General features: G+C 34.9%; 4 protein-coding genes across 5 annotated transcripts in view; 2 read left to right on the forward strand and 2 right to left on the reverse strand.

The window, feature by feature from the left end:
* Positions 1-1,991: 1,991 nt before the first annotated feature.
* On the reverse strand, positions 1,992-3,319 carry LOC123877743 (succinate dehydrogenase [ubiquinone] iron-sulfur subunit, mitochondrial-like). The gene has a single exon (XM_045924606.1). The coding sequence runs from the start codon at positions 3,087-3,089 to the stop codon at positions 2,241-2,243; it is 849 nt and encodes a 282-aa protein (XP_045780562.1). The 5' UTR covers positions 3,090-3,319; the 3' UTR covers positions 1,992-2,240.
* Positions 3,320-3,576: 257 nt separating this feature from the next.
* LOC123877739 lies at positions 3,577-10,362 on the forward strand. The gene is made up of 2 exons (XM_045924601.1): positions 3,577-5,367; positions 10,352-10,362. Exon 1 carries the CDS (start codon positions 3,673-3,675, stop codon positions 5,323-5,325), a length of 1,653 nt encoding a protein of 550 aa, XP_045780557.1. The 5' UTR covers positions 3,577-3,672; the 3' UTR covers positions 5,326-5,367; positions 10,352-10,362.
* Positions 6,092-7,260, reverse strand: LOC123877750 (28S ribosomal protein S18c, mitochondrial). 2 transcript variants are annotated; one of them, XR_006798668.1, is made up of 3 exons: positions 7,102-7,244; positions 6,239-7,010; positions 6,092-6,208 (listed from the first exon to the last, which is right to left on the reverse strand). XR_006798668.1 is itself a non-coding variant. In XM_045924620.1 (2 exons), the coding sequence occupies exons 1-2, from the start codon at positions 7,136-7,138 to the stop codon at positions 6,631-6,633; spliced, it is 417 nt and encodes a 138-aa protein (XP_045780576.1). In that variant the 5' UTR covers positions 7,139-7,260; the 3' UTR covers positions 6,092-6,630. The 2 variants fall into 2 exon arrangements, 1 of the variants encoding a protein (XP_045780576.1); XM_045924620.1 differs by having other exon boundaries at positions 6,092-7,010; positions 7,102-7,260.
* LOC123877735 (ABC transporter G family member 23) overlaps positions 9,457-26,078 on the forward strand; it is a 92,202-nt gene continuing 75,580 nt past the window's right edge. Inside the window, exon 1 of the mRNA XM_045924593.1 lies at positions 9,457-9,725. The gene's annotated coding sequence lies outside the window, so the exon portion shown is untranslated. The remainder of the gene's footprint in view (positions 9,726-26,078) is intronic.

A 26,078-nucleotide genomic window follows, 5' to 3' on the forward strand; every position in this document is an offset into this window, starting at 1 on the left:
TCTTAAAGTAAAATAAAACAATATAAGTGGACAAAAATAAAGCTTTATTCAACAGCAAAAAAATAATACAATGATATGATCTAATACATTTATACACCTAACGAAATGGAAAATAAATAGGTAATGACAATAATTTACACTTGGCAGATGTTGACACTGTAGTAAAAGAAAAGTTAAGTTAAAAATTATTCAGTAGTAAAGACATCAAAAACAGTACTTATACAAGATAAAACTGGCTGGTTAATTAGAAAGATTGGGCTTGTTAAATATTACTATAATATTCCTATTTTCTTCCAAGTTCTAACTAACCGTTAAGTTTGTGTTAGGACTTAGGAGTAGGATGATATTTCACAGGTGGGATTTGGACCAACATTTCGATTTCAGTTTGTTCCTTTACCATTGAGCTATTTAAACAATTATTATTATTGTACTGAACTTATCTATAGCAGAAAAAAGGAAAGCTTGACTGATGAACTAATCGTGCAGAGGAAAAAACTGACTGCAGGCAAGCCAAAGAGGCTTTCCCTAATATAGATCAACGACAAACTAACAAACTACTCCGCCTGGACAAAGGTAAACTTAGGAAGGTGGTGGGACTCATAACAGGGCACAGCCCACTAAACAAACACCTTTTCGTTATAGGTGTTACCGACAGTCCTCTGTGCAGGGCCTGCATGGAGGTCGATGAAACGCCGACGCACGTGCTCCTGGAGTGCATGGTCGTGGCAGAACAACGAGAACGCCATTTGGGTTCCCCAACCTCACTCCATGAAGTCCTCGGCAACCTGGGCGGTCTACTTGGCTTCTGGAGGGAGCTTGGATGGCTGGAGTGAAGACTTCGGCGGGGAGGGGCAACGCACGCACAACAGACGGAAACGTTTAAGTGCGGAAACCAGCCCAGAGAGAAGAAGAAGAAGAAGAGTGCGGAGGAAAAGCCAGCCCAGCGAACGCAACTCACTTTATATTACCAAATGGAATCATAAATCACCCGCTGCACAGGTTCATGCTTCCCTTTATCATGATAAGTCTTTTTTAATTTGCAACAATTATTGTTTGTAGGTACTAGGGATTTAGTGTCTTAATGATACATGTAAAAATGTACATATAAAAATAGTATAGGTAATTAAATGATTAACATTGTACGCAATGGAATAATACTTTCAATAATTTCACTAACACGAATAATATATAACATCCATTTTACAATTAATATATAACATTCATTATACATATAAATGTTGCTAAGAATTAAGATTAAACGAAGTTCATGGCAAAGGTCAGTTAAATATAGAGATCCTGTTTTAATCTATAATACAATTATTTTAAATATATTTCTTTACACATTCTTAAGACTGCAACATTCCTATAATTTATAATACGAATGGTAAAGCAAGCCAAACAAAAAATAATGGTACCCTTCATAAATATAGGTATTACCACCATCAAGCTTTATTTAAAAGCCCTAGATTTTTTTGATTTTCCAGGATAAAAAGTATCCAGAATGCAAGCAAATATCCTCAACAACAATTTAATGGAGCTGTGAAAAGGTAACTGACAGATAGACACATACAAGTTTGATTTTACATTACAAGAATGGCAGAGCTATTCTTTATTGAAATGAGGAGATTGTGAACAAAACTGTTAATACACAAACCTTAATTATTCAGGAACAAATATTCAGTAAAATTGAATAAAAACTGTTGAAACATTATTATAATTGTACTGTTTTGATTGGAAAACAAACTACAGACTTAATAAGCAAATGAATTCAGATTTGTATTCAGTGGGTCAACCCACCCAGATAAATAAAGTATTTTATTCAAATTACACAGTTTTTTCACCAAGTAATAATTTTTTTTCTGATAATACTAATAAGCATAATTTACACCTTGTGATTAAAAATCAGAAAAATTTGAGGTACACAATAACATGAAAAAATGATGAATTAATTTATAAAAAATATAATTTAAATTAAAAAAAAATTAAATCCTGATACAATAATATCATAGTTTTCAGTAGGTACTATTATAATATGTGACAAGTCTCATTAACTAAATACTGTAGGAATACGTAACTTTGTCTAAATAAGTCTCTATATGCAAGTAATTTCTTAATAATATCTTGAAAAGCGAACTTTTAACATTTCATTAAAAATTAAAGTATTATTTATGTCACAAACGTTTTTCTCGAGATTTTACTGTCAACTAATAAATAAATTAAATTTTGAACTAATAACTTATTCAGTTTTGTACTGCCTGCTTCTCTAAGCCTGCTGGGTCCATGATCGGAGTTTGTTTCTTAACCATTCCAGAGAGTAATGTTTTGATCTGTGCAATAGCACGACCTGGGTTCAAACCTTTAGGGCATGTTCGTGTACAATTCATGATCGTATGGCAACGGTAAACGGAGTATGTATCCTTGAGTTTGGCCAAACGTTTTTCAGTAGCATCATCACGAGAATCTATAATCCATCTGTACGCCTGCATCAATACAGCAGGCCCGAGATACTTGTCTCCATTCCACCAATATGATGGACAACTTGTTGAACAACAAGCGCAAAGTACGCACTCATACAAACCGTCTAACTTCGCACGGTCTTCTACATCTTGGAGTAACTGAGTTTCCTTACCTTTGACAGCTTCCTTGTCCCTCTGCAACCAAGGTTCTATGGATTGATACTGACGGTAGAAGTTTGTCAAGTCAGGCACGAGGTCCTTGACTACGTACATGTGCGGTAAAGGGTAGATCTTACTTGGTTTGGACAAGTTCTGGTCGATATGACTGATGCAAGCTAACGTGTTGATTCCGTCGATGTTCATAGCGCAAGAACCACAGACACCCTCACGGCAGGACCTCCTGAACGTTAAAGTTGGGTCGATTTCATTTTTTATCTTCAATAGAGCGTCTAGCACCATAGGCGCGCAATCATCAAGATCAACCTCGAAGTTTTGGGTATAAGGTTTCTTGTCAGGCTCATCAGGGTTCCAGCGGTAGACGGCGAAAGTCTTCACTCTTTTTCCAAGGGCGGATGACGTCGCGAAGGTGCGCAGCGACCCAAAACTTCCACTGGTCAAACGCAGCAAAGGCATTATGTAATATTTATTTAAAATATTTCGCAATAAACACTTGCTTCTTCGGTTGGTCAATGAAAATTCGCAGGGATCTCGGTTTTCCTTAGGCGGCGATTTTATGATCTACTTTTACTCGGTTTGCGTGTCGTATTCGGAGGCGCGTTTTTTTATTTCTCGTGATAAAATTGTTGTGAAACCTTGTGCGATTCGGCTCGATTCGTAAATGGCCATAGACAAATAGCGACATAACAACTTTATTCGTTCGGAAACAAGTAACGTCAGATTTAAATGAAAATGATTGATTGTCTATGTTTTTTTTTAAACAAATGTTTTTAAATTCATTTAATGAATAAAATTGGGACATGCGCATACCTTTCTACAGTAAATAACTTGGTATTTAATTATTTTGTCATGTTTTGAATTATTAAGATTTGAATTTCAAACGTTTTGTTTATACTTTCATTTTTGAACGAACTTAAAAAATGGCGGGAAATTGAATATTTTGATCTGTGATTTTGATTTTGACAGATTAACCCAAACCTGAAACCAAAATAAATAATGCATTGAATAATAATGCAAAACATGAATTGATCTGAAAACAATGAATGTATCTTCAATTAAAACAATCAGCGCGGATTCACCTAAAACTCCGGGAGGTATAAGCAAGTCTTTACTAACCCCTTGTCGTAGAGTAGGGCTCTCCCGTAAATGGAAGAAAAGTGGCGTCTCGCCCTTTATATCGCCTTTAGGCAGTTCTAGTAGCAATAAAGAAGTTAAACTAGACAATGAAATTAGAAAGAGGAAGAAAGGTAATGCAGAGGTGGAAGAAAAAGACTTAGGGGAGGATTCAAGTGAAGGAATTACTTCAGAAACTTGTGATACCCCTAAAATAAAAATAGACCGAACACCTACACGTGCCTTATTGCCTAGAAAGAAGTCTAAAACCGTTCTAACAACTCAGAAATCTCAGGAAGTGAAAAATGAACCTCAAAGTATATCAGAGTTAAGTGACAAAAATATTGTAACTAATGAAGAGAAATTGCTACACGATTGTACCAAACAAGTAAGTAATGATCCTAATTTAAAAATTAATGACGAAAATATGGAAATAGAGCCTTTTGAACAAGTTACCAAAGTTACAAAACTGTCTAGAAAAAATTCTAAAAGTAGCAATAAAATTAAAGTTTTGGAATCTCCAGTGAAAAACAAAACAGAACCCAATCTAAATAAGCCACTAACTGTAAACTCTGATAATAATGAAGATTTAGAAAGAAAAAACAGTGCAATAATGCAAGATATAGATAATGTCAAAGTTGATTTAAAAGAAAAGAGTCCAAATAATTTAACAAAAGAATGCATAGTTGTTATACAGAAGAAAATATTTAAAACTGATAAAATTACTAGTAATAATATACCCAAACATAATAAAAAGGAAAGTGTAACAAATAAACCAGCATCACAATCTCTATTTGACTCTGATACAGATGATGTACCACTCTCTAATTTAAATAGACCTGATAACAAACCAAAAACAGGAAATAATGATGCTTTAGAACAAATCACTCAAATCAAAAATGTTACCAACGTTCCCATAGTAAAAAATACTCCAAAACTAAAAGAAACTAATGCCATAGATCAAAATTCCCAGAATATAATAGATCTTACAAACAAAGATTCAGAAGATACTGATTTTATTGAAACAAAAAAAGTTAACATTAAAAAACCAGAAAAACCATCTATAACTGGAACAAAAAATAACACAAAAGAGAAACCCAAAACAGCTAAATTACAAACAAAATGCACCCCTAAACCTTCACCACAAAGTTCAAATTGTGATGAAGATGATGATTTTGATTACGACAGAAGCAAAACAATACTTGTTAAAAAAACTTACGATAAAGTAGGGAAACTATCGAAAGCCAAATCAACGGGATCTATAACACAGAAAGATATAGACGACATAACGGCAAGGATAGAAACTAAGAAAAACTTATTGCTTGTTAAAGCAGTAACAACAGATGAGACTAAGGAATTGAGGGAATTGATAAAAAAATGGCAAGTAGGTTGTCAGACAGCATTAATGGAATTGCTTGACTTAATGAGAAAGAAATTACCGGATCAGAATATGGGACAGTCCGAGTTGTTACAAATGTTAAAAATACCACCAGATTTGGTCGGTTATGACTCTGATAGTGATAATTTTAATACCCCTGACGATGCTGCTATTATTCTGTCTGCTTTAAAACTTAATTGATTAGTTTGTTTCTAATTTTAATGTTATTTAATTAATTTATTTGTAATTTGTCCTATTTAGCATAATCCATTTTTTGACATCTCAAACATTTTTATTGAACATCCTTGCTGGCAAGAATTATAAAAATATTATTAGTTTCTTGTTGTTGATTAAATAAAACTGCCTGAATTATTTTAGTTGATAGGGTGTACTTTCAAAATGTATAATGTAACTATTAAGATATTAATAATACAATACAATATTACAACAATTATTATTATATAAAAATGTTTTGTTTCATTTACAAGTGTAAATTAATTTATAACACCCCCAACAAATGAAGGTTAATGTAACTAGAAAAGAACTTTCAAACGGCTGAACCGATTATCTTGGATTATAGCTAAGAACACTTTCGATCAAGCCACCTTTCAAACAAAAAAAAACTAAATTAAAATCGGTTCATTAGTTTAGGAGCTATGATGCCACAGACAGATACACATGTCAAACTTATAACACCCCTCTTTTTGGGTCGGGGGTTAACCACTATAATGATAAACAATTTCATCTACACAGATGTTGGTTTTTAAAAATCCTGTAGGGACTCAGATTCTCTGGGATAAAAGTATCCTATCTCTGACATGCAAGTCACAGTACCTTTTGTCAAAATTGGTTTTGCAGATTGGCATTGAAAGGTAGGTAACAGATAAATAGACACACTTTCACATTTATAATATAGGTAGTGTTGTTTGGATGGATTCTATACCCAAAGGATAAATAAATAAAATAATTCAGCTGTGATTTTTATTCAAACATAAACAATACACATTTGGTAAACTAAACTACTTATTGGGTACAACAATTTCTTCCTTTCAATACTCAAGAATTATTATAGACTACATACAACCTGGCATGATGGGCAGCCACCAAACCAAACTTTGATGCCAACATGATCAAATTCTTATCATTATTTCACTTTTGGCTAATAGTTTTTTTATTTGATGACATATTGAGACCTTGACTGCAGTCTGACCTGTCCTCAATTTTCTAAAATAATATGTTTATAAAAATTTCACTAAGGCTAGGTGTACTTTGACTGCTATTGCCTGAGCCACTCACAAGAGTGTCTAAAGAAACCCAAGCTGCTATGAAATTTTGAAAGCTCAAATGCTTAACTGCGATTTTTGAGGATAACTCTGCTTTAATGAAGCCTAGGTAGTCTAAAAGTCAGGATATCCAATTGCTAATAGTGAAATAAGTGATTGCTCAGATAATAGGCTAACAGTGCACAATGGGCCTGCAAAGAAATGATGCCTTATGGTAAATAAACTAAAATCTATGCGATCGAATCGGATTCTCAGGGTCAAATAACTTGGGATCTTTCAAAAACTCCTTATTCTTATAATAGTAAGGCAAGTATGCACAGTTCTGAGCTTTCCTTATTTCTGATTCAACTAAAGCCTGCTTTGCTTTACATAGGCCAGTAATGTGTCTCCCATATATCCTTCCTGTGTAGGGACTCTGGAATTGGGATAACAATCTGTAGTTTTTGTAGTCAGGGGTGATATTTAGTTTGCATAGAATACACTGGCGTCTCTCCTTTTTATAGGGGTTTTCTATCTCTACCGGCTCGTCGTTATCTTCCGCTGCTACTGGGGTTGAAGAATAGGCTCTCAAAGATGATATTACAGCCTTATGTGTGGTTGAAACTGAAAAATTCAAGAAAATTTTAAAAATGACTCTGTAAAATAATTGTTAGATGTTGATTATTAGATGAATAATTGTTGTGTAGGTACTTACAAATATTACGAATAGTCAAACTTTTAAGTAGAGCCATTATCGGATTGGATTTGGAGCTATTTGTTGTGTATTTATTACAAATTGAAACACCAAGAAAAACATAACCTCTAAACTGATCCCTGCTCTTCACTATCAAAAGATGTCAAATTGATACTTGACAGATGACCGCTAGGATGCGTTTAGTTATTGCTATTTTGTTGGTTTAAGAAAAAATACCTTCAGAAAATTAAAAAAAAACATTCAAATGAACTTTTATGATATTGAGTACTCACCAACGAAATAATCTATTAAAACATGTATAAATCTCAATCTCAAATTATATTTTTGGAGAAAACTCTAATGCCTAAGACTTTTAAAAAGATACGAGCAATATTACTTACTAGTGAGATAACTAATATTATGAAAAAAAAAATTATCATTCTTGGGGTTTTTACGGGATCAGTTAGAAATGAGGAGATCAGAGAGAAAACCAGAGTAACCGACACAGCTCAACGGGTTGCGAAGCTGAAGTGGCAACGGACAGGGCACGTAGTTCGAAAAAGCGATAGATGTTAGGGTCCCAAGGTGCTAGAATGACGATTTCATACAAAAAAGCGCAGCGTTGCAAAACGCCCACTAGATAGACACAGCCAAAGGGCTATGGGTTAAATAAAAACTTCCATACCCCTTCCAGGTTAGCCCGTTTCCATCTTAGACTGTATCATCACTTACCACCAGGCGAGATAGCAGTCAAGGGCTGACTTGTATCTGGATTAAAAAAAACATCATCAAACGAGTCGCAGTTCCTATAAGAGACCTCTGTCCATTGTCCAGCAGTGGACGTCTAGCGGTTGATCATAATGATGATGAACTCTTTTTTTTTTAAATTATAGACTAGTAACTACTTGGTTGCAATCAGACCTGCTGGCAAGTGACGATACGTACAGTATGGAGCGCGCTTGCCTAGAAGATGCCTATTCACTCTTGACAGGAAGGTAGGATTGCACTAAAAGAATATAATCAATACGGGATTGCAGAATTTTGTTATCAATGATTACAGTAGGTAGGTACCTACCCAATAGGGTGATAGGTACTACCGCTTTTGGACTAGGCAGGGTGCAGAAATCGCAAGCCTAGGTTTCTAGTTTACCTATCAAAATATTACCTATTTTAAGTACTTTTCATACATTATGGAAAATTACAAGATGTTATTACAAAAACTGGCGTTAGAAAAATATATGTTTACAGTGAGACGCTAGAAAAAAAAGCCAAGTCATAATGGTCATAGGTCAAAAAAATCTAGGTATGTTTTTAGAAGACAGTCGTAATTTGCTAAGCTACCAGTTTCTTTGCTTAAACAAACCAGCGGGTTGCGAAAAATAGACATCCAGCCAGAATCGTTGCAACACGTCCACTCGAGTGGGTATTTGTTAATATGGCTATTACACCGTTGTGTTGAAACGGACGCCTCACTGCGGAAATGCATCGGGCCGGCCATGTTTTCCTCCGATCGGTTTAAGTTTGGCCACTGATCTCTACTGATAAGTAAGCTGGACTTGCGATTGCCGACCTTTTTTATTCCAAATTCAAAAATTCAAAATAATTTTATTCAGTTAAACTTTACAAGTACTTTTGAATCGTCAAAGCATCTTAAATCATTAAATCATTCAAAAAGCATCTAAATCATTAAAAAGCATCTGGTTCGGAATGCCTTTCCTACCGAGAAGCACCAGCAAGAGACTCGGTGGTTGCTCTTCAAATATTCAGATCGCTATTCCGATTTACTTAATTTTCGCCACTTTGGCGCTGATAGCAGTAGTGATCTTCATCATCATCATGATTAACCCCCTACCAACTCAATACTGATTAAGGGTCTCCTAGGGCTAAGAATGAGAAGAAATCAGACCATAGTCTGCCATGCTGGCAGACTTCGAACACCTTTGATAACATTATGGAGAACTTTCGGGCGTGCAAGTTTTCTTACGATGTTTTCCTTCACCGTTAAAGCAAGTGATATTTTGATTACTTAGAAGTTAAAACTCACATATTTCGAAAAGTTAGAGGCCTTGTGATTGCCGATCTGTTTTGAATCAACTTAACTTTTGCCATTTTGGGGCTAATACGAGTAGTGAGCATGATATTATAAACGTCTACTCGAAACTGTATGTTAGTGATGAGATATGGTTAACAAAGTGTCAGCACAAAGACCATTTGGCAAATTCCCAGTACTCTCGGTGGGGCTTCGAATCAGCAAAAAGTGACTGTAATTTTGTACGGCACAGCTTTTCCAGCGTAGTTGTTTATGCTCATTTCAGTGAGTTTAGCATTTTACGTTCGTAAACAAGAAATCTAAAAGACGCAACGTGTAACGCCTCACAACTCACAAGCCACAACCGGCACAGCCACTGTCCGCTCCGAACGTGGCAGGCCGCATTCGTGTCGATTCGATTTTTAAAAATAAACATTTTCATTCAATTTCTGAACGAAAACGATTTGGGGTTTTTTTTAAAAAACGTGTTCCGTGACGCGCGGGATTTCGCGCCTAAACTAAAAGTGGTTGTGACGTATTAATTTTTTTTAAGTGTGTGCTTTTGTGAGGCTTTGGCTGCAAATATTTTGGATCGTAATATATAATTAAACCTCTGGTGAGTATGGAAATTTAGTTTTTGTTTTTAAGAAAAAAAAATTAGCATCGCTATTTGAATAATAAGGAAACGCTCAGCAAAGGCGATGTTAAATGGGCATTGATTTTATTACGCAAGTTTCCGTGTACGTATATAATACAAATTTTTATATAATCTGATACTGTCAATGTGAGTCTATGTACCCAGCAGCCACTGCAGCTATGTACCTACGAATGACAATAATATGGGGTAACTTTGAAAGTTTCCTCGTTTAGTTGGGAAAAGTAAAAGTTTTAGATCACGTTATGACGAAAATGCCATCGAATGCTCGTGGTAGTGTTAACGTACCCAAGGCAGGCGTAAGAAATCAAGGTTGGTAGGAGAAAGTAGCCCAGCTGTGAACGAAGGAGTGCGCACAGACGCGAGCCGCTGTCTCTATAAATTCAAACTTGGAATCTTATTTAGAATTTATTTTGTATCTGTATTCTGTACAGGTAACAAATAAGCCACTGAAATTTTTTTTTATTGCGTGCGTGTGCTTTGACTATTTTAAGTAGGTACGCAATAAAACATTTTGCACGTTCTAGAAACTAGACTGTTACAATCCTATTTACATAGAATCTGTTACATTTACAACAGATGTGAAGAAATTAATTCAATGAAAACTTGTGCGTGACTCGTTAGAGTTGGGTTAAAACGTTTGTCACGCGGATTTAAACTTTATTGCAATACGCATAGCGTTCAATGTTGTTTCAGTTAGACTATTCACAACTTGGGTGAGGACAAACGAGTTTTATTTTGCGCCATTTTTTTATATTACCCTCAAAATATTTGTAAAATTTTCCGCTATGTTTCGGGCGCAGTTTAACGAATTCGTGCTTTCACGCTACTTGGTATAAGGGTTCGTTTCCACGTAGCGTAGCGTAGCGGAAACGTATGTTTTCGACAATACAACAATTATCATTATCATGATCAACCCATCGCCGGCACACTACTGAGCACGGGTCTCCTCTCAAAATGAGGAGCCATAGTCTACCATGCTGGTCAAGTGCGGACCGGCAGACTTCACATACCTTTGAGAACATAATGTAGAACTCTCAGGCATGCAGGTTTCCACATGATGTTTTCCTTCACCGTTAAAGCAATTAATGATAATATTTAATTGCTTGAAACGCACAATTGAAACTAAATATTTGCACTAATAGTAACATAAAGATGCAACTCTTCAATAAATTAAAGTAGGTTGTAAACGCATCGAAGAAGAAAGATGATTACAATCTTTAGACGCCGCTAATTTTTAATTAGGTAGGTAGGTACTATAGGTACCTACCATACGACAAAATCTGCTTAATCAGAATTCCCAAACTAATCTCCCTTTTCTTTCTTTTTTTTTATCGCTGAGGAATGCTTTTCCAAATGCTTAAGTCTATTATGGTCCTTTAAAATATCTAGGTACTTCCCGTTGATATAGAAGCAAGGTCTTATAGGACAAGTAAAGGAAAAATCCCAAAACTATTAATTTGTATAATATCGAATTGAAAACCTCCGGTTATAAACTTACATTTTTCCAGTTGGAGGTACACGTATCCTCCGTTCCGAGGTACGGAACTCTCGGTGCACAAGTCCGATTCGCACTTGGCCGATTTTAATATATATTTTTAGCACTTTGCGCGTTTATGTATGATTTGTACACCGACGGTTTACATAATAACTTAACGAGTTGCAACTTAGTTTATTTTTAGATACTTAAGTACGCTAAAGTTAGGTATTTTATTACTTAGGACATGCACATACTCTGTGCTGCTGCTTTATTCCATAACTAGCTGATACCCGCGACTTCGTTCGCGTGGATGTGGGTTTTTTATAATTCCCGTAGGAACTCTTTGATTTTCCGGGATAAAAAGTAGCCTATGTGCTAATCCAGGGTATAATCTATCTCCATTCTAAATTTCAGCCCAATCCGTCCAGTAGTTTTTGCGTGAAGGAGTAACAAACACACACACACACACACACACACACATACAAACTTTCTCCTTTATAATATTAGTGTGATAAGTATATATTACCTAGAACTGAGTAGTTATTCAGTCTTTTGGAACACATTTTTATGAAATCGCTTTTAATCCATAGTACCTAAGTATGTTAATACCTACTTTTAAATCTATTGCAAATATATTAAAGGTTGGTACATGTTAAAAGTATATTAAATCAAAATAATATATAGTAGTTAGTAATATCTCTAGAGAAACAAGTGCAAGTGGGACCTCGCTTTTTTAAGGGTCCCGAGCTCCGACTCTGTGCATAATACATACGTAATATGGATATCATATTTTGGGTGTACCTTTGCGATTTTCAAAAATTCCGCTCGAGTGAAGCTAGGGTGCATCGGCTGGTATTGTATATTTTCAGCTATGACGTCACATTATCGCGGCGAGTCATGCATTTAATAATACATATATGTACTTATTATATTTCAATTTTTGCATGAAATTACAAATAATGTTGGAATAATATACATATCTCAAAATATTACCTATGATTAATATTTTCTTATCGTTTTTATTTTACTATGTCACCATAGCGACTATTAAATATTGAGATTTACCTGCCTACTGTGTAATTTTTTTACAACAATAGTTGGTATTGAAATCGATTTTTTAATGTACAAATAAAAAACTTCGCTTTCGATAAGTTAGACCTGTGACACGTGGACAGACAGACGGACAGACAGACAAACAGTCACATTAAGGTGAATAAGACGGGTCTGCCCGCGAAATCCAAAATTAATAAGGTTTTTCGCAATTTATAAACTAATACGACAAAGTAGGCTTATGGCATTCTAATTCCGATAATGACAGTATCTTCTTCACAGGATCACATAAAAATTTTTAATACTTGAAAGTGTTCAGTTTAAGAAATTAGTCAAAATAATGAGTTTGACATGAGTTACTCATAAATTAGTCGATACTATAGCTAATTTCTTAAACTGGACCCGTTCAAGTAAAGATTTTTATATAAACCTGTGAGGATGATACTGCCATTGGCTTAGTTAAAATGCCATAAGCCTACTTTGTCGTATTAGTTTACAAATTGCGAAAACCAAATTAAATTTGAATTTCGCGGACAGACCCGTCTCATGCACCTTATTAAATACGGAACCCTAAAAAGATGTGAATAACTACTCTAAAATTAAGAAGCGAACAGAACCAGTAGAACTATTATCTTGTTCAACACTAGCACTTCTCCTTTCAGCAAAGGTTGCCTGGTAGAGATTGCTCCAAGCAATAAGGCCGCCTTTGCACACAATTGTTTTTTCTGTTTTCTTCTTTCTGTGTTGTGACCCTTTACATGTGTTTTTGTGTGCAATAAAGTGTTCTATCTATCTATCTATCTATCTATCTATCTATCTTGTTCATAAAACGCGCGAGTACCTACCTCTCTGTCTTACTATGCCAGCAGCCATACAAAATTTTTCAGTATCCTCTGCCAAATTCTTGCTCAATATTATATTGATGTTAATATAACGTGTTAAAATCTCATAAGTCCGTAACAAACACTTTCTCTTCAAGCAATACTTTAGATTATGTCGACTCAGCTTCCTACACGCCAATTTAAACCGTATATGTAACACTATTAAGATTATAATCACGTGACAGGTTTAATTTTCGGCCTTTAGGCACTTGTCCGACTGCTGACCATTAGCCAGAACCGACTTGAGCTAAGCGATGTCCTAGTAGAGAAATTGGGGCTATTCAAGGGGCGGATCAACAAATTCCTGAAAGACCAGCAACGCATCAAGGCAGTTCCTCTGGTGCTGCAAATGTTCATATGCTGCGTTAATCACTTAACATCAGGTGACCCACCTGCTCGTGTGCTCGCTATTTTTATTAAAAAAAAAGACTTCAGACTTTCTATTCGGGAGTTTGGGCTTTCGATCTCTAACATTTCGGAAAACAATTAACTTATCACATGCTTTAACGGTGAATGAAAACATCGTGAGGAAACCTGCATGTCTGATCGTGATTGGAGATAGAGTTATTGCATAGTGGGCACTGTCAGCGATCAACTGTTCATAATAATATATTTATTCTTTTCTTGACATAGTGATCATACATTGTGATTTGTGATTTATGTGTATAAATCACAGAAAATTATGTGTGTAAATCGAGAAAATTGTCGATAAAGTCAAAGTCAAAGTCATTTATTCAAATATTTGCGTCACTCAGAAAAGCAGGTATTATTTAAATATTTTTATCGAATTATTGGAATGTCCTCTCCAAAACCAACACAAAAAAACACAAGTTTAATGTGCAAGGTTATCCGAGAGTTTTAATCTAAACAAACTAATGCCAAAATAAATAATTTAATTAGAGCGTGATTGCTATCACAACATCTAATTATTCAGTTCACAATCCAAATACCGAAAATATGCGATATCGCTCCGAATCTCAGAAGGAGACTAAACTAAAACCTTCGAAACACCCGTATTTATGCAAGTTCAATCTTGTTCGCCTCCTAGCAACAGATTGTATGACATCGAATGAGCCAAATGTCGATTTTATCAAACTACCTGCATTAGATAAATTAATAATTTTATATTATTTTTGACAACTCAAATCAATTTTTAAAAATAACCTTACAGTTCGGCCGTCCTGAATTTAACACGTCCTCGTGTTTCTAATCAATCTTGTCATGTCAGTCGCGGGCTTCCTTGCCCTAAGTCAAATCCAAATCATGGGCTATCCTGCCCTCAGTCAAATCATTAAAACCTACCCTTGAACTGCCAAACTCTCAGTTTTAATATCAAGTCAACAATAAATCCAAACGACTAACTTCCCATTCGATGTATACAAAATCTGAACCACTTATTGCAAGTTACTTTCCACTTCACAAAAGACTAAATTCTTAAAAAAAAAAACTAAAAATTTTAATCACCAAATCAAACTCAATAAAAATTTTAATCAAATGTGGGTTGTTTACAAAAATATACCAAAGCGAAATTAAGACAACGTGAGACACATCCCGCTTCTGAATTATTGGCGTCACTCAGAAAAGCAGGTATTATTTAAATATTTTTATCGAATTATTGGAATGTCCTCTCCAAAACCAACACAAAAAAAACACAAGTTTAATGTGCAAGGTTATCCGAGAGTTTTAATCTAAACAAACTAATGCCAAAATAAATAATTTAATTAGAGCGTGATTGCTATCACAACATCTAATTATTCAGTTCACAATCCAAATACCGAAAATATGCGATATCGCTCCGAATCTCAGAAGGAGACTAAACTAAAACCTTCGAAACACCCGTATTTATGCAAGTTCAATCTTGTTCGCCTCCTAGCAACAGATTGTATGACATCGAATGAGCCAAATATCGATTTTATCAAACTACCTGCATTAGATAAATTAATAATTTTATATTATTTTTGACAACTCAAATCGATTTTTAAAAATAACCTTACACAAAATAGGTAACATTGTACACTTTTTGATTGTCAGTTGTTGAATATGTAAGATAATTTAATAAGTAATGGAGATAATTAGGTAATTATGTAAACTTAAAACTAAAGCTACGAGGGTTCTAAACGCGCTCTGGTATACGGTCGCTTCCTCGGCAGTGGGGCAAGTTCCTTATTATTGGCGTCACTCAGAAAAGCAGGTATTATTTAAATATTTTTATCGAATTATTGGAATGTCCTCTCCAAAACCAACACAAAAAAAACACAAGTTTAATGTGTAAGGTTATCCGAGAGTTTTAATCTAAACAAACTAATGCCAAGATAAATAATTTAATTAGAGCGTGATTGCTATCACAACGTCTAATTATCCAGTTCACAATCCAAATACCGAAAATATGCGATATCGCTCCGAATCTCAGAAGGAGACTCAACTTAAACCTTCGAAACACCCGTATTTATGCAAGTTCAATCTTGTTGGCCTCCTAGTAACAGATTGTATGACATCGAATGAGCCAAATATCGATTTTACCAAACTACCTTCATCAGCTAAATTAATAATTTTATATTATTTTTGACAACTCAAATCAACTTTTTAAAAATAACCTTACAGTTCGGCCGTCCTGAATTTAACACGCCCTCGTGTTTCTAAATAATCTTGTCATGTCAGTCGCGGGCTTCCTTGCCCTAAGTCAAATCCAAATCATGGGCTATCCTGCCCTCCGTCAAATCATTAAAACCTACCCCTGAACTGCCGAACTCTCAGTTTTAATATCAAGTCAACAATAAATCCAAACGACTAACTTCTCATTCGATGTATACAAAATCTGAACCACTCATTGCAAATTACTTTCCAATTCACAAAAGACTAAATTATTAAAAAAAAACTAAAAATTTTAATCACCAAATCAAACTCAATAAAAATTTTAATCAAATGTGGGTTGTTTACAAAAAGATACCAAAGCGAAATTAAGACAACGTGAGACACGTCCCGCTTCTGAATTATTGGCGTCACTCAGAAAAGCAGGTATTATTTAAATATTTTTATCGAATTATTGGAATGTCCTCTCCAAAACCAACACAAAAAAAACACAAGTTTAATGTGTAAGGTTATCCGAGAGTTTTAATCTAAACAAACTAATGCCAAGATAAATAATTTAATTAGAGCGTGATTGCTATCACAACGTCTAATTATCCAGTTCACAATCCAAATACCGAAAATATGCGATATCGCTCCGAATCTCAGAAGGAGACTCAACTTAAACCTTCGAAACACCCGTATTTATGCAAGTTCAATCTTGTTGGCCTCCTAGTAACAGATTGTATGACATCGAATGAGCCAAATATCGATTTTACCAAACTACCTTCATCAGCTAAATTAATAATTTTATATTATTTTTGACAACTCAAATCAACTTTTTAAAAATAACCTTACATTATTAACACGGAATAATATGCATCGGTTGTTTCTGTCCTTGAGCGAGAAAATAGTCGATAGCTAAACGCTGCCTCGTTGGCGGTGGGACAAGTGCCTTACGTAGGCGTTGGTCGTACCAGTCATACTTTCTGACGTCATGCCGAAGTTTTGTTAATGGACTTTCGCCATATCTTTTACCATAAAGTGAGGTAACATTTTATCTGACCTTATGTGGGTAGGTACTTTAGGTAGGTATATGCATGTCTGTCTGTTTGGTCGTAATTCTCAAACTACAGTATACCTACCAGGCAGTAGATAAATAAGCTTTCGAAAAAAAAATTCTATTTTCCAATTTTTTATCTATTTCTTTGTTTTTTTTTCTATTTCTGTTTTTTTTACCTGTACATTCTAAAACAGAGTTTCATTTTATTTTATGAATAGGTACCTAATAATAGTTTTTGGTTTGACATGATCAACCCCTTACCGGCCCACTACCTGAGCACGGGTCTCTTCTCAGAATGGGAAGGGTTTAGGCCATAGTCTGCCACGCTGGCCCAATGCGGATTGGCAGACTTCACACACCTTTGAGTACATGGAGAACTCTCAGGCATGCAGGTTTCCTCACGATGTTTTCCTTCACCGTTAAAGCAAGTGATATATAATTGCTTAAAACGCACGTAACTGAAAAGTTAGTGGTGCGTGCCCGGGATCGAACCCCGACCTCTGATTAGGAGGCGGATGTTCTAACCACCAGGCTATGACAGTTTTTGGTTTATCATGCGTAAATATAGGACTGTAGTACGGAACCTCCGGTGCGCGAGTCTGACTCGCACTTGGCTGGTTTTTTATGGAAATGTTTAGTCAGTGCAAATTCACTGTTTACTGCAGCACAAAACCGTGGTTTTCAGTGAGTCAGTTTGCAAGCTAGTATTAGCTGGTAAGTACCTAAGATCAATTAGCTCAAACTCTAATTAAATCGTTGCAGAATAAAATAATATGAAAACTAGACGATCATGGCCTACTTTGCGTGCAGAATTCTTATAGTAGAACTGGCTCACTAAGTCTGTAGGTACCGCTAAATTCCGCCGCGATGTCAGCCAGAAACCGTTAAAAGTCAAGGTTTTTTAAAAACTAACCACCTTATACGCGACAGGTTTTTTTTTGCATTTTTTTTCAACACTTACATCTAGCATTACAGGATAGTTCCTAATTCGCTAACCGCCCACAGAATTACACTAACACAGTGTAGTTATTGTAAAACATAGGTAACTAAGTGTTAAAAAATAATCTTATATCTAATATAACCTTCAAAATAAACCTATTGTTGGCATCGGCCAAAAGCTCAAACAACTCCATCAGTATTTACAACTCATTTATTACTTTATTATTCTATCTTACAATCTTACTTCTCTTATCATTTATTAATAATAAAATAAATTAACATTTCGTCGAACATTTGCACTATATAAAAAACATATTCTGTTCCATCTTGTCTCCTTACTCGAATGTCAACCCCGAATCGAACTTCGAATACAATATTATGACATTATAGTTTTTTTTTATATATTTTTATTATTGTCTATGCAATCTATTTCAAAGAGGTTTTACTAATGACATTAATTTTATATTATTGACTAACGTAAGTTATACAGACATACAATTCATACATCATGCGCTACTCATAAGCTCTTAATTCATATTATTAAACATATAATTATATCACATATTAATAATAAGCATATGACCCTAACAGCTCGGCCGTCCTGTTAAAAGCGAGTCCCTTCGCGATTTAATCTTTTTAAACTAAAAATTACCATAAAAATATAGAATTATATCACATATTAATAAATAAATCTCAATAATAAGCAAAAAAATATGTTTTATACTCACAAATTGTAGGCACTTTGTAGGCGTGAAAGGAAATTTTTTATATCCTTGTAAGATCGCACTTCTGAACTGTTGGCATCGGCCAAAAGCTCAAACAACTCCATCAGTATTTACAACTCATTTATTACTTTATTATTCTATCTTACAATCTTACTTCTCTTATCATTTATTAATAATAAAATAAATTAACATTTCGTCGAACATTTGCACTATATAAAAAACATATTCTGTTCCATCTTGTCTCCTTACTCGAATGTCAACCCCGAATCGAACTTCGAATACAATATTATGACATTATAGTTTTTTTTTATATATTTTTATTATTGTCTATGCAATCTATTTCAAAGAGGTTTTACTAATGACATTAATTTTATATTATTGACTAACGTAAGTTATACAGACATACAATTCATACATCATGCGCTACTCATAAGCTCTTAATTCATATTATTAAACATATAATTATATCACATATTAATAATAAGCATATGACCCTAACACTATATACCTAAAACCTACATACATACATAAAATTCATACCTACATACACCTACATTCATACTTAGGTGTGTGTACAATGTACATCTAAAATTTCTATCTGTGAACCTTATCTAATTGAAAGTATAAATTATATTCATAAATAATACCTACATGCCATAACTTGAACTACCTTATTTTGAACCATAACCTGCTGAACTTGTTCTTAATAGATTTATTCATTGAGATTAATGTGTGTGTGTGCACATAACGCATTGTTTTGCTTGGTTACATCGTAGGGTTGCCATCTTTTTCATCACTTCATCCTACCTATACATATTTTAATTTGTGTAGGTAATTTCAAACTCAAATTCAAAATCATTTATTCAAAGTAGTCTCTATTGTACACCTTTTGATGGTCAGAATTGTTAGATTTGTAGACAAATTTCAAACCTTTTTACCCTTTTAGGAGTTCAATTTTCAAAAAACCTATCTGAGCGGATGTCTGGATCATAAATCATATTAATAGCTATCTGCATGCTAAATTTCAGCCCGATCAGTCTAGTAGTTTGAGCTGTTTATTGATAAACCATCAATCAGTCAGCTTTTCTTTTTAACCCCCAACCCAAAAAGAAGGGTGTTAGAAGTTTGACGTGTGTATCTGTGTATCTGTCTGTGGTATCGTAGATCCAAAACTAATGAACCGATTTTAATTAAGTTTTTTTTGTTTGAAAGGTGGCTTGATCGAGAGTGTTCTTAGCTATAATCCAAGAAAATCGGTTCAGTCGTTTAAATTATCAGCTCTTTTCTAGTTACTGTAACCTTCGCTTGTCGGGAGTGTTATAAATTTTTACTTTACACTTGTAAATATTTAGATTTCTTCTAAAAGAGACAACCCTAGCCACAGAACCTTGAGTAACCCGCGAATCACACGCAAATCAAGACGTGTTTAAAAATATAAAATTTTCCATATTTTATTCACTGTATGTTGCCTACTCGAATCGAGCTTGCTTTGCATATTTCTATCATTTAAGGAATAATTATAGTGTAAAATTTTAACCTAGGGTTCATTTCACGCAAAAAACCGTCCAAGTGCGAGTCAGACTCGCACTTGAAGGGTTCCCTAGCTAAGTACTTAACACTTTTGAATTTTTTTAATTTTCATGGCAGCCATTTTGAATTTTTTATTATTTGTTCTGCTTATTACGGTTCACGAGATACAGCCTGCTCTCACAGACAAACGGTTGAATGGACAGCGGAGACGTATCGTGCGGGGCGCTGCCATGACGCGCATTTCAGCTGCAGTTCAGTTCAAGTGCGTGGGCACCTTTAGTAATAGGGTCCCGTTGGCACCCTTCGTTTACGGAACCCTAAAATGCGATTATTATCCTACCTCTCCACAACGCATTCGTCTCATTCCCTTGAAGTTTAGTTTTCTGAAAAAATCCCTCTATTACTTTATTTCTAGACTAGCACGTGACTAAAATCAGGTTTGCTAGCCAGTGATGATGCAGCCTAAGATGAAGCGCGCCTGCCTAGAAGTTGCCTATTCACTCTTGACTTGGACATACCCATATTAAAAGTGCAGGGGAAAACTGATGCCGTTAGGGCGTTCCATATCCTAGCGGTTCGGATTCAACCGCTATCACACAATCTCAGGCATTAGATATCTATCTAGGTATAGAATAGGATAGAATAGAATAGATTTTTATTCAAATAAACTTTTACAAGAGCTTTTGAATCGTCAAATAATTTACCACTGGTTCGGAATGCCGTTCCTATTGTTCAATTTACAATAATATTCGAAAAGAGCAACGGCCGAGTTTCTTGCTGGTTCTTCTCGGTAGATATCTAGGTATAGGTCTATTAGATATCTATCTAGGTATAGGTTATTTTTGTTAATATCTTCGCATGATTAAACAAAAGGAACTAACAAAAAACTAATATTACAAAAATATAAATGTCCGTCATAGCCTCGTTGCTTACTGTAACGCGCGTGCGTATAATAGGATTCTATTCATATCTACCGATATTGAGCAAACCTCCCTACTTTACGACTGATGTTGGTCCTGGCTGCGGCTGGGATGGAAAGGTAACTGATCTATTCGCACAGCTCAAACAAGTATAAAATAAAAATTTATAACACCCCCGACAAGTGAAGGTTACAGTAACTAGAAAAGAGCTGATAACTTTCAAACGGCTGAACCGATTTTCTTGGATTGTAGCTAAGAACACTTTCGATCAAGCCACCTTTCAAACAAAAAAACTAAATTAAAAAAACACATTTTTTTTAAATCCTGTACTTTTTAAAAGTTCATAGTATGCCTTTGAAAAATCACTGTCGTCAAAGTACTCGTTTACATTACTTTTTAACCCCCAACCCAAAAAGAGGGGTGTTATAAGTTTGACGTGTGTATCTGTGTGTCTGTGTATCTGTGTGTGTCCTCTTTGTCATCGTAGCTCCTAAACTAATGAACCGATTTTAATTCAGTTTTTTGTTTGAAAGGTGGCTTGATCGAGAGTGTTCTTAGCTATAATCCCAGAAATTTAGTTCAGCCGTTTGAAAGTTAAATCAGCTCTTTTCTAGTTACTGTAACCTTCATTTGTCGGGGGTCTTATAAATTTTTAATTAACACTTGTGAATTACCGATTTACCTAAAAAAGTAATTCAAATTGTATGAAGTCACATCTGTGAATTCCATACAAGCTCCCTAACTAAGCGAGCGTTTTGACGTTTGATAAAAAGTCGCTGATTTGACTAGTAGTCATCATCCCTATTGGAAAAGTTCATGCGTATGCAAGTACCTACTATATTTATATAAGTAGATATGTTATCATGTTTCTATTATAAAAACTCGGTAACTCTTGTCTAACCTAGTGTTTCTCAATTTTTGGTAAATAAACCGACATACCCACTTGTCCTACATCGGGCCGGTCGCAGACTGGTTTTCGTTATGTAACGTGTAACCGTCGGCTAACGACTCCTTTCACTGCTCGGATCCTTTTTAGTTCATAACCACTTGACAGATTGATTTTTTAAATTTTTGACGTGACAACGTCTTATAATTCGATAGAGCCGGCTGCACGCACAAAAAAACATGACTCATGCGGCGTTACCTCGCTCTGAGGCGTTCCATGTAAGGCTTGAAGTGCGAGCGAGAGCGCGGAACGAGCGACAAAGAAGCACAATCGGCCTTTGTTGTCACGTTCAACTATCGTCAGTAAACCGACTTTACAGACAACCAATTTTTTTTTTTTCATCTTATCTTTGTCGCTGAGGAAGTGTTGTAATCTCCAGGGAAGATTCACTAAGTTTTATTTCGCTCATTTTTTGCGCAACGAATCAGCCTGGCTGTCCAGCGTGGAAATGCAGCCAGTATTCTTGGCATCATTCCACGCGGGCATGATTTGTATAGTAATCAGATAAGGCTAGCTTTAAGTTTTATTGTAATATTTTCAAATAAAAAAAAGTTTTAAGTATCGAAAACCTCTGTCTGTTCCAGCCTTAACACAAAACACTTGAACAAAAGAGTGAACGCATGATTGTTTTAAACCTGACGAAGATCTCATAATCAAAATATCAATCAGGTTTAACTTGTTTTTTTTTAGGGTCCCTTAAGTATCTCCAGAGAAAAAAGCTTAATACTTATTCTGTCTATCTGTCTGTCAAGACCTGTCAAGGCAATTAAAACCTATGGGGTACTTCCCGTTAACCTAAGATTATGTTTGGCAGGCAGCTATACTATTCTATATCAATGTTGGCAGGTAACAATGTCTTATAGCACAAATAAAGGCAAAAATCTGAAAACCCTGAATTTGTGGTTACAACATAATCACATCACACTAATATTATAAAGGCGAAAGTTTGTATGTATGTGTGTATGTGTATGTTTGTTACTCCTTCACGCAAAAACCACTTGACGGATTTGGCTGAAATTCGGAATGGAGATAGATAATATCCTGGATTAGCACAAGGGCTACTTTTTATCCCGGAAAATCAAAGAGTTCCTACGGGATTTTGAAAAAACTAAATCCACGCGGACGAAGTCGCGGGCGCCAGCTAGTGGTCCTATAAATATTCCTTTTGATGTATGGAACCCTGAAAATAAAGAAAGTTTTAAATTAATAACAATTTAATTAATCAATTTTGTATCTTCTGACAGGAATAATGCTGATCATAAAATCTTAAATTGTTTTTAATCTTAGTTAAAATTAAAATGTAAGTAGGTAGTTACTTACTATAAAAAGCTAACGAGCGTCTCAAGGTAACAATATAACAAGTCGTTAAATGTACATGTACCTACAATGTGCATATGTAAAAAAAAATACCTAACTTAATTTTTATTAAGGAAAACATATACCTATACATACCTATACCTATTTAAACTGTTGTGCTTATTCTTAGCACAAGCTTTACGCTTAGTTGGAGGGGAAAGGAAATATGATGATGAACTTGGCTAACGTTGGCTCGACCTATAACGGATGTTGCATCAAAAAAAAAAAAATTTTTTTTCCTATTGTGTCGAAGGAGGAGAAAATTTTGTGCTCATAAATATACAAAAATATTGAAATACGAGTATACCAAGCGAAAGAAAAACAATTTTACTCTAATATTTCAGCATTTATTAAGATCAATCGCAGTCGGGTTTTTGTGGGGTGTTTTAAGTTTGACGTGTGTATCTGTGAATCTGTTTATCTGTGTATCTGTCTGTGGCATCGTAGCTCCTAAACTAATGAACCGATTTTATTTTAGTTTTCTTTTTGTTTGAAAGGTGGCTTGATCGAGAGTGTTCTTAGCTATAATCCAGGAAAGTCGGTTCAGCCGTTTGAAAGTTATCAGCTCTTTTCTAGTTACTGTAACCTTCATTTGTCGGGGGTGTTATAAATTATAGGTATAGCTTCCTACTGGTAAAAGAATTATTAAAATCGGTTCATTAGTTCCAGAGATTAACCCCTACAAAAAAACTTACAAACTTTACCTATTTATAATCTTAGTATGAATAATAGTAATCATTTATGCCAATTGATTACTTAAATTAATCATAAAAACTAGACATCTCGTTGATTAATTTAATTTACTATTAATTTAGAATATCTCTTAGTATTACAACATAATATAACGCATCCGAAATTGTGATACGGGATATCGAATTAACGATAATGTAACATCCTTTTTGCCAATTCGTTACGGACATTCACGCTATAATAATGCATGTATTGTATTTACACCTACCTAACATTACTCTTCTATGTGGTGTTTTAAAAATCCATTGAAAACTTTTTTAACCCCTGACCCAAAAAGAGGGGTGTTATAAGTTTGACGTGTGTATCTGTGTAACTGTGGCATCGTAGCTCCTAAACTAATGAACCGATTTTAATTTAGTTTTTTTTTATTTGAAAAGTGGCTTGATCGAGAGTGTTCCTAGCTATAATCCAAGAAAATCGGTTCAGCCGTTTGAAAGTTATCAGCTCTTTTCTAGTTACTGTAACCTTCACTTGTCGGGGGTGTTATAATTTTTTAATTTACACTTGCACCTAAACAATTAAATATTCCGACGGTGTAGGAAAACAGGAGAGTTTTCCGAGTGTTCCCGGCGTGTGAAGTTTGTCAGGTGGGAGGCTTCGGCCGTGGCTAGTTACCACCCTACCGGCAAAGCCGTGCCGCCAAACGATTTAGCGTTCCGGTACGATGCCACGTAGAAACCAAAAGGAGTATGGGTTTAATGAAAAACTGCCATACCCTTCCAGGTTAGCCCTCTCCATCTTAGCGTCATCACTTACCACCAGGTGAGATTGCAGTCAAGGGCTAACTTGTATCTGAATTTAAAAAAAAATACCAATCCACACTTGGTCAGCGTGGTAGACTATGGCCAAACTCTATCATTCTGAGAAGAGACCTCTGCTCAGAAGAGACCTGGTGGTGCAGTGGGTTGATCATGATGATATAAACTGATGGTTAAAGAACGTTGACCCAAGTCGGTATCTGGATGGGTCACCGACTTTGAAGGTCTAAATTTAGCCTTTACGTTTCCTCCGAACCGTTTGCCCCGGTTATTATGTACAAATCTGACTAGCACTTGATCAATTTTTGAAATATTTTAGTTAATAAAAAGAGTTTGTCAAAAATATTTTATTTTGGATAGCAGCTTTCCCATCGTTGATGTCTTTTGTATGAAACTCAACGAATCCCTAAATAGGTACAGGACACACGATAGTGGTGTCGGGTTTCTATTTTTTACCCGACTGCGGCGAATCCCAAAAGGAGGGTTATGTGATAGACATACATATGAGTACCTGTAGGTATGTATGTCTGTTCCTATAACCCATTTAACCATATTTTTAATTTGTGTTTTTTTCCGTCACTTTAGTTTTTTGTTGTTTCTGTTATTTTATTTTTGTAAATATTTTTTTAAAATATATTAATATTGAGATAATAAATAAATGAGAGAAAATACCTGTCGCCCTGACCCCGGGTCGATTGGTTCCCCTGCCGGGGTGTAATCTTCCGCCCGGTACAAATATGTAATGTGTATGTAGGTTTATTTAATGAATAAAATAATGAATGATTTATTTTTATGTGTGTAAGTATATTATATTTATTTTGGCTTTTATGTACCTATATTCTACATATTTTGTACACAGGCGTGAGAGTAAGCAATATAGGATAGTAATAATTCTTTATTTAAAAGTAAAAAAGGAATATCTTATACAATCCCAGTAAACTTTAATTAATACAAAAAAAAATTAATTAATGACAAATATTAAAAAATATATCATATAAATACGAGTAATATGTACAAGTCGTTTTTAAGAGGGGTCTCTCCGTCACTCGCTTCATACAAACGTAGTTCCAATTTCATTTGAATATTAAGCAAAAAAAGTCCATGTGCAGACATATTCTAGAAACATCTATCTATGCCTGTGGTTTTCCAGATTTCTGTTAAAATATTCGGTTTCAAAGTTACGCGGTCTTAAAAATTTACATAAGTACAAATCTTTAAGCCCCTGTAATTTTAAAACTACATATTTTTAGAAAAATCTAAAACACCACAGATACAGATATTAGTTTCTAGAATATGTCTGCAAAATTTCATGGACTTTGGTTGCTTAATATTCAAATGAACTGGGAATTAC

The sequence above is a fragment of the Maniola jurtina genome, chromosome 24 (genome assembly GCF_905333055.1).
Source record: "Maniola jurtina chromosome 24, ilManJurt1.1, whole genome shotgun sequence".
Lineage (NCBI taxonomy): Eukaryota > Metazoa > Arthropoda > Insecta > Lepidoptera > Nymphalidae > Maniola > Maniola jurtina.